This window comes from Takifugu flavidus, chromosome 6 (genome assembly GCF_003711565.1).
Source record: "Takifugu flavidus isolate HTHZ2018 chromosome 6, ASM371156v2, whole genome shotgun sequence".
In the NCBI taxonomy this organism is placed as follows: Eukaryota; Metazoa; Chordata; class Actinopteri; order Tetraodontiformes; family Tetraodontidae; genus Takifugu; species Takifugu flavidus.
This window is the reverse complement of record NC_079525.1, coordinates 12,008,463-12,021,716: the sequence shown is the minus strand read 5'-3', so window position 1 is coordinate 12,021,716 and position 13,254 is coordinate 12,008,463. Positions and strand designations below refer to the sequence as shown.

Below are 13,254 nucleotides of genomic sequence, written 5' to 3'. Positions count from 1 at the left end.
CCTGTGTGTGTGTGTGTGTGTGTGTGTGTGTGTAGCAACAGTATAGACATTAAAGTGTCTTAGATGCGCTTCATAAAAGAAACACAATGACCTTACATGAGTGTCCTTTATTCTCCAGGATTGGGACAATAGTCAATGAGAAGTCACTATCTATTGGTTTAAAACTCTTTTTTGAATATTTCACTCCGCCTTAACAACTACTGCTGTCACAACAAACTTTTCTTTTTAAAGTGGATTCAAGTGCGTTATTGATTTATTTTCTACACTTAATCAATGTATCATTTGGATTTCTCCACCACTGCAGCCGCTGCTGCTGTTTAACCAACTATTTAGGAGTGAATAACTTGTGGAAATAGTCTGGACTAAAAGGGATAGAGGAGATGGACATGGTGGTATGAGCTAATGGAGCTCACAGGCTAGCTCTCATGAAGCTCTGTATATGCTGAGGTTTTTTTAAAGTATCTTTTAAAAGCTGTAATTAAAGCACACCCTTAAAACATTGAGTTAAAGGCTATCAAAGGGCGTGACTTCTTTCTCTTTGTATCAGCGTTTAGCATTGTTGCTCTGTTAGCGATGCTAACAGTGTCTGAGCACAGTGGCTCATTTGCTGGGAGACCTCGTCTGACCCTATTGTTACATTATTGTTTCATGGGAATGTAAGATATAAAAAACTAAACTAAAAACTAAAACGCAGAATGAGGTCCCTTTGCATTATTTTATATTTGCATATCAATCAATATAAATAACTTTTGAAGTGAATGTCACTTTGACAGTCTTCTGCCGGTGGTTCAAGCTCTCATTGTTGGGGTCCAGGGTGGTGTCTGGTTTTTTCCTCCAGGGGGTGTAGGGGAGCTTCATTGCCTACAGCTGGCACTGTGGGTAGGAGCGCCTGCCCATTGGGGCCGGAGTGTCTTGGTGTTTCTGTTGCTGTCCTGTTTGTTTCCCGGCACGCTCAAGGACTCCATGCCGTTCTGCTGGACCGATGAGCGTGCCGTGCCCGGTTCCAGGGTTCTCTGCAGTCCCGGAGGACTGCTTCTGGTCTGAGGACTCTCCGTTGGACCCCATGAAGTGCGGATCCCACTTCTGAGCTACCCGTAGTCCAGGAGGAGTGTTTGGCTTTGTGTTGCTGCCCCCGAAATAAAACTCATTTGGACCCTCTTACCACTGTGTTCTGGTCTGCTCTCGTGTCCTCTCTAAAGTCCATACCGTAACACCCATCATCTATATATCTAGAAATCATTAAGGTTAAGGAAAATAGTTAAAAGTGCACTTATTTTAAAAAAATGTTATGATAATAGTTAATAATAATATTTGCTGTGACAGCTGTTTAATAATAATAGCTAATGATGTTTAATGTGATCGCTATGTTGTACTGTAAAACCAGTAGATCTCAGGCTACATTTGTGCCTGACATGATGGATTTCTGAGGGTTGAAATGATGATGACACCAGAGGTTTATATGCAGTTTGCTTCTTCCTGTAAATTTGTTGCTTTTTCTTCATTTTTTTCTCCACGTTCCCCAATCCCTCTCCCTTTTCTTGGCATCCCAACCTCCACTATTTTCTTCGTCTTCTTCCCCTTTATTCTTGCCCCACGGCTTCCACCACCTCTTCTTCCTCTTGTCGTCCTCCGTTTTGTATTTGAGTCTCCTCACAGGGTCACTGACGCTCCGCAGATTCATGTTGTCGAACTCCTCGTTGAGCATGAAGGTCCTCTCGATGAGCTCCCCCGATTCCTGCCAGTCTCGGAAACACTCGGAGCCATAGTTGCAGATGTCCTGCACGGCGTTCGGCATGAGGACGGAGCCATCAGGACGAAGGACCACCACTGTAGGAACTTCTTTCACCTCAAACATGGCCCGCAGTTCCCTGAGACAGGGAGACATCTACAGTGCTTCTTCAAATAAAACCCTCACAGATTGTTACTCATGAAAATGTGTTTCCATTTCACTGATTTGTGTAATATATTTGACCAGTGTTTTGGGTGCTTTTATTTGGAAGTACTCTAAGAAACACATATTCAAAGAGGTTTAAAAGGCAGAAATAAGTCAAGAAACGGGACAGACTTCATTTTCTCCATCCACCTACTGTCTGTATGGGTCATCAAAGGCCAGAAACAGAACCTTCTTGTGCAGCTTCTGAAGAATCATTTCCTGCTCCTCCTCTGATTCGTCTAAGCTGGAGACAGGTCATAGAAACGGAAATCACATTAACGATAACGCGGTGCGAACGTGAGCGTCGCCATCACACCTGCGTGCAGCGTGGAGATAAAAGTGAAAGACCTGATGACGATGAGAGCGAGCAGCTTGGGGTATTCGATGTAAGCCGGATCCTTCAGCCTCTTGAAGAAGTTGTTGAGAAGAGGCAGAAACTCCTGACACTTTTGGCAGGTGGCCGACCCGAAGAAAAGCAGCGTGATGCGGTTTTCAAGGATGCCGACAATCTCGCGCTCCGTGTTGAGCTTGTCCTGGTCCCAGTTGTTCTCCACCAGGACTCGGTTCAGGAACAGGTCCACCATGATGAAGGTACGAGGGGGGAAAATGGCCTCTGGATGATGCCGAGGACAGAGAAATACCGCTAATTAAGCTCATTGCTGATTATTAACACCATTTGTTGCATGTGCCCGTAAGTTTCAGTGCACGTGATGAAACAAAATATCCAAAACCAAAGCAAGTGTTTACTTTCTTCAATAAAATATAGAAATAATAATAGTAAAACAGGTTGGTTCTGCATTACATCATGATTCACTCTTTTGGCCCTTAGTTATTTTTCTCATGAAAAATATTTATAATGAAAAAATAAAAAGCCTCAAGGAAATACCTGAGTGTGGGGGTGTTTGAAGAAGGCTGGGACTCAGCTTACAGAGGCAACGCAAGAAAAAGTGAACTCCACAGATGTGCTGATTTATGTAAATGATGGTGACTTGAATCTGTGTGTGTGTGTGAGAGTGTTGGTTTACATGTCAGAAGATCACAACACGCATTTCATCTGCAAAACAAGGACATTCTGGCTTGTCCTCACAACTTCAAAGGTGTGTTTGAGGGTTCAGGCTTGTTTTTAGGGTTAGAGTGTCAGGGTTATATCCTTCCCCCCTGGGCAGAGACTTGTTGAAGAGGTAGCACGCGGTCCTCTGAAAACCCCCAGTCCATTTACCACCATCCTAAGGTGGTAAAATAAGGACTTTAGCCTTAGGGTTAGGGGGTCAGTGGTGCTCAGGGGAAAAACAAATTTTGGATGTGTAAATTAAGTCTGCACCTAAGAGCTCAGAGGTGAGCTTTATCTGTCTCAGCTAGCCTGTGTTTCACATCCCGCCACTCACCCTGGGCGACTAATCGAAAGCGATAACCTCTCAAATTAGGTTTGGCTCTCTGGCACTGCGCTGTGCCAGATCCATCTGAGACTCCGGAGCCAAACTTCCAGGACTGACGTTCAATAAATGATGTTTGAAAGTGAGCAGCACATTAAACCAATCCTGGGAATAACAATAAGGTTTACTGGAGGAGTCTGAAAGGTCAGAGCTCACGTTTACATTTGGAGAAAAGGGAAACAAACATAGGATACACACCCTGGTGGCTGTACACACACACACACACGCATACACACACACACACACACACACACACACACAGCTGTCCTTACCTCAAAACTCATCGAGCCCTAAAAGAAGCAAATTCATCCACTTCCTCTCTTTCAGCTCATCCCTTTGATTTAATCAGACTTTTCACCTTCCTTGTCCTCCGTCTTCGCCACCTCGCTCCCTGTGGCCAACTGGAGGGAGATTATGGCTACACGTCGCTGGAGGTGTGGCGGCGCTGTCATTTAGAGTCAGAGATTGCCTCCGTGCACATTCGTGCATGTCTTAAAAAGCTCAACAGCAATCTTATTACCTGTAGCGAAGAGGGCAGGTGAGAGGAAACAAGGGAACGGGTCCAATTAGATTGACTTAAACTGTGGTAATGAAGACAGGAAGCAACATTCCATCAAAGCATAAGATAGTTGTTGTGATGTTATTAACAACTGACAGGAAGAAGGGGACCTTTGAGCGCAACCCGGTTCTGTTCAGACCCAGAGCGGGTCGTCCTATGGCAGGTACTGATCTGCAGAGACACTGTTGGGGGGGGGGCTGTCTTAAGCTTTGAGAGTGATGAGGTAAATATAGAGGTCGATCTAATAGGATTAGTCTGAGTCACACAGACGTCTGCCAGCGCATGTGGCGGAACACCAACGTGTGCACAGCTTCTCGTGTCATCACCGAGACCAGGAGGGCATATTCTCCAGACTCATCCGCCGTGCTCTGCTTCTGCTCCAAAATGTAAACAACAAGGATAAATGACACCGTTAAATCGTTTCCTCGTGTATTTTCTCCATTGGCTCTTTGGAAATGAGGTTTAATTATCTGTGATCGTACGAAGACTGTAGCGTTGTAAAGGTCAGAAGGTCAGGCAACCAGGCTGGTTGTGGTCGGGCTGAGGGGGTATCGCCACCCCCGCCTGCTTAAGTAGCCAAGGTCAAAAGGCAGAGAGAGACAAAACATTTGGGTTAGAGAAGAGATACAGGAGGACGACAAACTTTGCTAGTCTCAACGTCATGGGTGTGAGCCAACCTGGGAATGCGTGAGATTCAAACCGAGGCCTTGGCGTTCCGCACTGTGCTGGATAATCGTATCGTTTCTCCTTGGTCGAGCTGCCACAATGATAACTGGAGGAGACGGCAGGACGTTTCTAGCGGGTTTGTTTCTATATTGAAATAAAAGGGAAATACTCATGCTAGCTTTATAGAAAACGCATCAGCTTTTATTCATTTTCTTAATAAATTTAACTATATTACATGGACATTTATTTATAATCCCTGCCATTTATTTTTCATTGCCCTCATATAAAATCTGAAATCTAATCTTACATCTTAAAAATGCAGCAAGAGTCAGTCCATTCTAGACTAAAATTCAGCTTTAAGTAATGCCAGTTTTCCGAAAGATGCTTTTTATTCTCACTTGTACCAGCTAAAAGCAAACAAATTAAATCTTCAATGGAAAAAAAAAGGAAAAGAATAGGCCAACATTTCATTATAAAAATTTTATTCTTTGGTTAAAAAGCATATTTGGTAATAACAGCCATAAAAACGTACTCAAAATGAATATCAATTTGTGTTTTGAGTGAATAAAATCCAATTGCGACTCAAAGTGAGGGGAGCACAGAAAACCAGCCAGTTTGTCTGACTGGAAATAAAACACAGGCTTTGATGAGTCAAGAGAATATGTGACGATATTAAGCAACAGGACTTTAACTGCTTCTTGGAACCCGAAAGGGGATGTTCCTTTTTTATCTTGGCAACTGCCGATCGAGGCCTGAAAACGGATATCGTCAACCAACTGAATGTGAAACTGCCACTGCTGATTTTCAAACGCATTTTAGAATTTGTTCAATCTGTGAACCTTTGTCTTTGATGAGCAAAAAATGGGGAAAGTTTGCAGGACCTAGTGACCGGGACGCGATTAAACATGAGATGTGTGCCTGAATGCAATAAATTAAAGGAAAGCTGCTTGCCGACCCTTGGAGAGTGAACTCTAACCTCCTGGGTTCCGAGGATAGAATGGAGAATTCTAATTCACTTGATTATTGCGTTTGGAACAACTACACATGCTTGAAAGACTGGAGAGGGAAAGTCCTTCACCACCCTGCACATATTCCGTTTTCATATCCGTTTTGTCCCCGTATCACAGCTTTGATCCATGTCTCTGTGGGTCCTCTCCCCTCGTCATCACAGCTCGTCCCGGGAGCTAAACTTCTCCAGGTCGGACTGCAACACGTCAGAGTTCTGAGCTTCGAAGCTCAGCTCCTCCTGCTCCCGCGTTTTCCTCGACTTGGCCCGGTCCCAGTCGGTTTTGACCGTCTCGTTGTCCCACACCACCGATGTCTCCGTGTCGCTGATGTAGCCCGGGTCGCCCGTGTAATGGGTGGGATACACAAGGAGCGGTTCGGCTGAAAAGGCGCGCAGGTCCCGCCTCTTAAAGGGTTCCATGTACTCTGAACTGATGAGAGAAAGCAGCGAGGATGCAATCAGATTAACAAGAGCTTAAAAAGAAGAGACAGCCCCGAGGACCCAAAGCTCGTACTCACATCGGATGCTTGTTGTACATGACAGGGAGGAACTCATCCACAGGAAGCATCTTTTTCAGAGGGTCGGCCCTGAGGAGCTTCTGGGCTCCTTGTAATGATAAGAGGTAGCCGAGCGTCCAATAGGAATAGTCTGCCTCGACCAGATTGTGGATGTTGGGCACGGACGTCTCAGGGTGGTCGGTCTGCATCCGCTTTCTCCCTATATAACTGCAGGGGACGCGACAGAGAGCGAAAAAACACGCGCCTCGTGTCAGACGTGACGGGGAATTCGATAATATCCTGTTTTGTGCATCGCCGCCTCGCGTCACTGAGCCGTTACTCACATAAGATCCCAGTCCAGCTTGTGTGTGGTCACCTCCTGCAGCAGCGTCTGCAAACGGCGTTTGAAGAACACCTCGAAGCGGAGGTCGTCCTCAATGACAAGGGAGGTCTGCAGACCGCGATCTACGATCTACACGTGGTGCAAATTAGCAAGCCGCAAAGCAATCAGAGCGAAGAGATAGCTGGTGTTCAAGAGCGTCCACGTATCTCACCTCCTTCCAGATGTTGTAATGAGAGAGGAAACAACCCAGTTCACCTTTAGTGAGAGGTCGACCATGATAAGGGTCCTTGTATCCTGGCAGCATATGAATCCCCAATGCCTCAACATCAGTCTTATTCATCGCTCTGAGAGGAGGGAAAATGAAGCGGTTACCGAAGGAAATAACACTTCACATTAGTCATGCATTTAGAAGGACAAGCTGTCTTTTAGTTCCAATGACAAGACCGTCAATTTGAAGGTCAAAGCTGCATTTTTTTCCCCCTGTGGGAATTCTCTACAGGCCGGATCCCGGCCCGCCGCTCTTATACCAATTGTTTCTCCACGTCACTCTACAGGACGGGTTGGACGGGCAGGAATCAGGCCGACGGGCGGAGGAGGAGAGGAAGAAGACGAGAAACGTACTTGCCATCTACAGCAGCAACAACCTGACAGCTGAGCTCCAGCTCATACAGAGTCCTCAGCATCCGCTCACGACGGTCAGATCTCCGGACCAGATTGATCATGAACACCTGGATGCACACAAATAACAAATAAGGAACCTTGCATACACACACATAGTCCACTGAACACTCTGCGTGTGTGTGTGTGTGTGTGTGGTGTGTGTGTGTGTGTGTGTGTGTGTGGGATGGGAGGGGGGGTGAACGTACCTCATCAAACCCCATCTTGCTGGGTTTTTTAGGAGGAACAGACAGGAAGCTAGAATGCTCCAAGGGAGGATTTTGCACTTTAAAGGGAAGAGAAAGGAAAAAAAGGGTTGTGGTATATACAGTAACACACAAAGAGAATAAGTAATGCGTTGAAACGGGGACTTTCAAACTAGCATCCACAGCATTCGAGAGATTATTCAATTAGCTCTAACGCCAAAGACTCATAATTAAATGAATATAAAATACACTTAAGTTGAATTAGCCAGGACTCCTACAGAAGTACTGTTATTATAGCCCTATTCATTATGTATAATTCATAGGTTTAAACTTCTAAAACATACAAACAAACATTGCAGCATTACTATAAAAGAATACAATCCTAAAACATGAAATCTAGTTCTGAAGGAGGTTAAGGTATTAGTCAGGGTAAACCCATATAAAAGTCTAACGTTTTCTCCTGTGACACCTGTGACCTTGTGACTTACCCATGACCTCCAGCTGTGTATGCAAGAAGCTTTCCCCCTCGTCATTCAAGGTAGCATGGGAGGGCATTGGGACAGGAAAATACCCATAGATTTCCTTGTTGCACACATACATCTGCACATCTAGGAAGAAAATCAGATGGAAAACTCAGAAATACACACAAGACACACATAACCGGTCCAAATCTGCTCTGAGTGGTCCCCCTGAAATGAGGATTTAACTCTGAAACAGCATTAACTCCAAGAAAGAGGGCTAAAACCTGCTTCGGTTACTACTGGCACCATGGTTTGGTCTCTCAAAGGCATATAAGTCATGGCGCATGACTTCAATCATACGTAATATATAAACTGACATAAATAACATCGACTGTCACCAAACTTACGAAAGACATTACGTAGTTTGTTTATTGGCGACACTGTGTTGGATCCTCTTCGAATGCTTATGTGGCAACAGTGAATCATAACATCTGGCTTCCATTGATGGGGTGGGATGCGTGGGGGCTATCCCAGCTGTTGCCAGCTCCTCGTGGGGCCCACAGACAGACGACATCCCCGCTCACGTTCACGCCCGACGGAACTAAAGCTCCATTTTCTGAACTGGACCCCGCCTCCGTGCTGACGCCATAGGTGAAAGGTCTTACCTGCCATGCGAGCGGAGTAGGCGAATACGATGACGTCATCGAGAGCCCAGCTGTACTCGGAGTGCGGAGGATAAAACGCCAGCTGGCGGGAGGCCTCTTTCCGCAGATCTACTAGATATGTGGAATGGACCATCGGTACAGCAAAACAGCCACGACGCTCCCTCTTACGGATGGGGATGTAAGCCGGTGTGCGCTTGTAGTAACCCTACAGGAAGGGCACATACATGGTGTAAAAGGCAAATCCCACAGATCTAACTGTTCCTGCAATCGCTTCTGTGGGTAGTAGCCATCTTTGCTAATGCGCAAAGTCATTTTGGAAGGCGCTAAAATAAAATATGTATGGTTTCCCTTCAAGGCAACGATGTTCCCTGAAGGCTGCGAGCTATTTTAGCAGGATAACGAGCCCCGCTACGAAGCAGAAAAGCTTCACGACAGGTTCGGGGAGCGCGGCGAGTGTGAGGTGTGGACGGACTCGGACCAATCAGGCGTCTGTGGGCTGTGCTGGACAAACATGTCCCGAGCACAGAGGCCTCAGCTCAATTCACAGGACTTAAAGGATCTGCTGCTAACGTGTCGGTGGGCAGCAGAAGTGGAGCAATATTAGGCCTGTTATCTTATGCCTGATTAGTCTGAGCGTCGCTCATCCAAAAGTGAAGGAAGCGGGACACCAAATCATTCAAACAAAGGCATTAAAGGGACAACATCCCAACAAAAGTACGTTACCTGAGACGTCATGCCACACCAGAAGTTGGAGTAGGCGGCCCTGGACTCCAGCATGGGCGCTACAATAGTCTTGTTCTCGCTCATCAGCTTCCACAGCACATCTGGATTGGTGAGCAGGTTGTCACAGTCGACCACCTGCAGAGGGACACGGAAGACGCCTCTCATTTACAAACAGGCCCCACGGAGTCCGTGTGAGCGACACGGTCGGCACGTTTATTCAGAGTCCAGCATCTAGTAAGAGCTCCGTCCTCTCTAGTTCCATCACAGTCCAGAATTTTCCACACACCCCTTCATTCCAGTGCGCTCGTATTATCAGGAGGCTGCTTTCTGCTCTGCTGTGACAAAAGCCGATGTTTCATGTTCACAGGACAGTTTTCTGTGTGGAAGCATTTCATCTGTGTCTCAGGCTAATGTGAAATAAACGAAAGCTTCCCAAGAAACCTGCAATTTCTCTATCCGGGCAAACGGCGTTTCACGTAGAAGGTGATTCTGGTGCCGAAATATAAAGTCGGATTCATTCCCAACTGGTGATTCTTACTGCAGTTTAACCAATCAGATTAATTGATAAATATCTACTCAAGTAAGCAACATTTAAAAAGCATCCCGAAAGATCTTGAAATTGATACAATTCTAAATCTTGGTCTAATATACATCCATTCCTTTTCCACTGCTTATCCGGGGGCAGGAGGATGCAGAAGAGCCCAGACGTCCCTCTCAACCGGCCACTTTGTCCTGCTCTCCTGAGGGACCCTGAGGCCTTCCCAGGTGAGCTGGGAGACCTGGTCCCTCCAGCGGTCTCCCCTTCAATTTGACGTGCCAGAAAACCTCCCCAAGGGAGGCATCCTGATCAGACACCCCATCACCTCGCCTGGACCTACTCTGAGCCCCTTGTAGGTGCCCGAGCTTCTCACCCCATCTCTAAGGGAGAACCCAGACACCCCGTAGAAGAAGCTCGTTTCGGGCCGCTTGCATCCGTGACCTCCTTCTTACGGTCACTACCCACAGCTCTTGGCCGCAGGTGGGGGTTGGAACATGGAGCTGGTAAATGAGAGTGTTGTCCGTCTTTACTACGACAGACCGACGCATGGCTGCAGCGATCAGTCTGTTTCCAATAGCTGCGGAGCTAAAAAGCACGAGGAAAGAGTGCAAGATCTGCTCAATCTGTGCACCTTTCATATCAAGCATGCAGGTAACCATAGCAACAGCGCTCCTGATTAATTACCGTTTTGCTGGCAGATAAAATGATATAATTGCAGCTTAAACCAAGATGAGTCAAACACTTTTGGCTTCTCATTAGGGTTTTGTTTATTTTCACCCCGTAGTGTTTGAACACCGGCTGACATGGATGAATCGCCCACGTTATCGTCAGCGTCTAACTTTTCCTCGCACACAGAAATGCAGCGTGAGCAACACTGAAAAGCTGCTACTGGATGATAACATACCAGAATGTAGTCGGCCCATATCTCGCGAGCGGTGTCCAGAGCCGCCTGCCGCAGCTTCATTACATGTTCGTAACGAAGATTGTTCCAGTGTTTAGGCCCCGTCTCATCTGCAAAGGCACTGAAGCATGAACGGAGCAGATTAAGGTTTAGAATTTCATTGATATTTGCCCCCCCCCCCATACCCACACAAACACACACCTACCTGCTTTCATCATCAGGTCTCCACTCCACATAGTGATAGTCATTCTGCACCCCGATGAGCCAGCTTCTCAGGATGCTTGTGGTGTTGTCTTTATTGTGATCTGTCGCCACCCTGTGGCAGGACAGAAGAGTGACACACTATTATTGATGCAGAAGCCGATGGGGTTTTAATCTCAGTCTTGTTTTCGCACTGCAGTATCTCTAATATTGTTCTTGTTTAATCTGATGCCCTCAGTGTGATGGTTTCCAAGGCTTAAGAATTCTATTACAAAAAGCACCCGAGCAATGTAAAGATGATCAATCTTAAACTCAAATGAGTAATTTGAGTGTAATTTTAAACATAGGTTTTCGTGTCTCAGGCAGCAATTTGCACATCTTGGTCTTTAAAGTTCTAATAACCAAATAATTATTAATTTAATAGTATGACATGCCACTATATATCCCTAATATCTAAGAATGGTTTATTGTCCATCTGGATTCGGATCAGAGCAGATTCGGATCAGAGCAGAGCGCATCAAAGCAGGACCAGGATTAAGGCAACAATGGAGGAGGTGTTTTTTTTATCTGCTGTCTGTGTTATCACAGCAGATGTCTGCGGGTCGGTGAGGACACAGGCAAAAGCAGAGGGAGATAAATGCAGACAGCTGAATGGAATGTGTAAACAGGAGAGTTTTCATGCATATGTGCTGCGAGCGTCGGCACGGCTCGGCTCTGCACAGTCCTGGTGGTTTTCAGTTACAGTTTTTTCCATTAGCTGTCTTTTCCCCTCTGTGTTTTGACAGACAGGATAGAAAATGGAGGTGCAGGGAATTTTCCAGCTCGCTGCAAACTCACAGAAACATCTGACCCTCATCAGTGGCCCCCGATGTTGGTTTGAGTGCAACGCTGTTTCGCTCACACAGGTATTAAAAACCTGAGGTCACTCTGGTGGGGGCCTGCAGTCACAGTCTCACATTGACTTTGCACGCTCGGAGCCCCGGCAGAGGAGTTCCCGGCGGAAGAGCCCCAAAAATCTCTCTCTGAATTCACTTGGTGAATCGAAACGTTTCAAACCACCACCGCGCCAACAGCAGAAATCCAGATGGAGGATAAAGGAAGAGAGAAATTAGGTAAACGGATTTTTATGAGTGCCGATGCACCGTATATCCATTCTGCATGTCCTCACAAAACAGGCACATACCATGATGGCCCATGTTGCTGCTTGTCAGGCAATCCACTATAAGCTGTCAGTCTAATACCTCACCAACGTTCATGCTACATTTCTCTGTTTGGAGATTAGTGGGGTCAAACAAAAGAGGAGGAAAGCTTCAGCATCTACATTCTGGATGTCCCTCTCAAATAAGTAATCAGGTTTAATTAATGAATCAACAGCCAGTGCACGACAGCTCAGTTTCAGGCTGTTTCTAAAATTAATGTTAAAGAAAAACACAAGTTAAACCTTGCATAAGATCAAATGAGATGAAGAATTATGGCGCTTTCGATCAAAACGATGGAGACGGCTGCACACTGGGTGACAGAACTACAATCAGTATATCTTTTTCTTGATGCAATATTAACACAAGACTGGTGGTTCTGTTCCCAGTGGATCGAGAGCGGAACATGAAGAAGCGGAAGAGGGAGAGACATGAGCAGGAGGGAGGGGAGGCAAGCGAGAAAACCCCGAGGGGCGATGAAAAATCTAATGGGACTTTTCATGAGAGTTCAGGAAAACTCCAAACAATAGTCAAAGTGACATTAACTGATCAGATCTGGAGTTAGAGTTGATTTACACACTGGGAAAATGCACAACCGCACACAATTAGGACTGGGAGGGCTTGACGTGTCCCCGGCGCCCCCGACGTTCAGTCCCGCATTGTCGTAATAAAGTTTTTTTTAAAAATCAATAAATCATAGTTGTAAAATATTTCAGTCGTGCGTTTGTTTTCATTGTTTGACTGGAAACACTCACCAAAGCGCAATGCGGTCCTTCGGGTAATTGAGGCGCTCAATAGTTCCGAGGAACAGCGGCAGCGAGTGCGCCGAGTTGCGGCAGATCAGTGCGATGACGACCCGAGGAGCGAGGAGCGGAGACTCGGGGCTCCAGCGCTCCTCGGGGAAATATCCCCGGCTCGGGGCCAGCAGAAGAAAGGACAACAGGACAAGCAGAAGCGAGCCGACCGGGTGCATGGCAGGGGAGAGAAACTGGGTGGTGACGAGGCACAGATCAGGGAACGGCAGATGCAGAATAGTGAGAATCCCGCTGTTGTGTTATGCCGACACTGGTTACATGGCGGAGTCTCTGGCTCTATTAAAGGGGTGGGGGTTTTCCCCCATCAGAGCTCGGCAAATCAGTCCCAGCCCTGGGCTTATGCGTCTTTCTCGCATGTGGGAAATACAAACCAGAATCTTTTATTTGGTGATATATGCTCATGAGAACTTTTAATTGACATTACCCCGAGGAATTGTTTTGTTGTGTCTAACGA

The 13,254-nt window shown here is 46.3% G+C and overlaps 2 protein-coding genes across 3 annotated transcripts; both read right to left on the bottom strand.

Annotated features, from left to right (window-relative positions):
• Positions 1-87: 87 nt before the first annotated feature.
• Positions 88-4,138, bottom strand: LOC130527162 (nucleoredoxin-like protein 1). 2 transcript variants are annotated; one of them, XR_008950948.1, is made up of 5 exons: positions 3,639-4,138; positions 2,282-2,546; positions 2,088-2,177; positions 1,322-1,868; positions 88-1,269 (listed from the first exon to the last, which is right to left on the bottom strand). XR_008950948.1 is itself a non-coding variant. In XM_057035381.1 (4 exons), the coding sequence occupies exons 2-4, from the start codon at positions 2,515-2,517 to the stop codon at positions 1,499-1,501; spliced, it is 696 nt and encodes a 231-aa protein (XP_056891361.1). In that variant the 5' UTR covers positions 2,518-2,546; positions 3,639-4,138; the 3' UTR covers positions 88-1,498. The 2 variants fall into 2 exon arrangements, 1 of the variants encoding a protein (XP_056891361.1); XM_057035381.1 differs by having other exon boundaries at positions 88-1,868.
• Positions 4,139-5,056: 918 nt separating this feature from the next.
• On the bottom strand, positions 5,057-13,073 carry colgalt1b (collagen beta(1-O)galactosyltransferase 1b). Its single transcript, XM_057035380.1, has 12 exons — positions 12,741-13,073; positions 10,794-10,904; positions 10,592-10,709; positions 9,150-9,284; positions 8,427-8,631; positions 7,789-7,908; positions 7,304-7,380; positions 7,059-7,165; positions 6,649-6,781; positions 6,439-6,566; positions 6,116-6,322; positions 5,057-6,027 (listed from the first exon to the last, which is right to left on the bottom strand). Exons 1-12 carry the CDS (start codon positions 12,956-12,958, stop codon positions 5,757-5,759), a joined length of 1,830 nt encoding a protein of 609 aa, XP_056891360.1. The 5' UTR covers positions 12,959-13,073; the 3' UTR covers positions 5,057-5,756.
• Between the last annotated feature and the right edge of the window lie 181 nt (positions 13,074-13,254).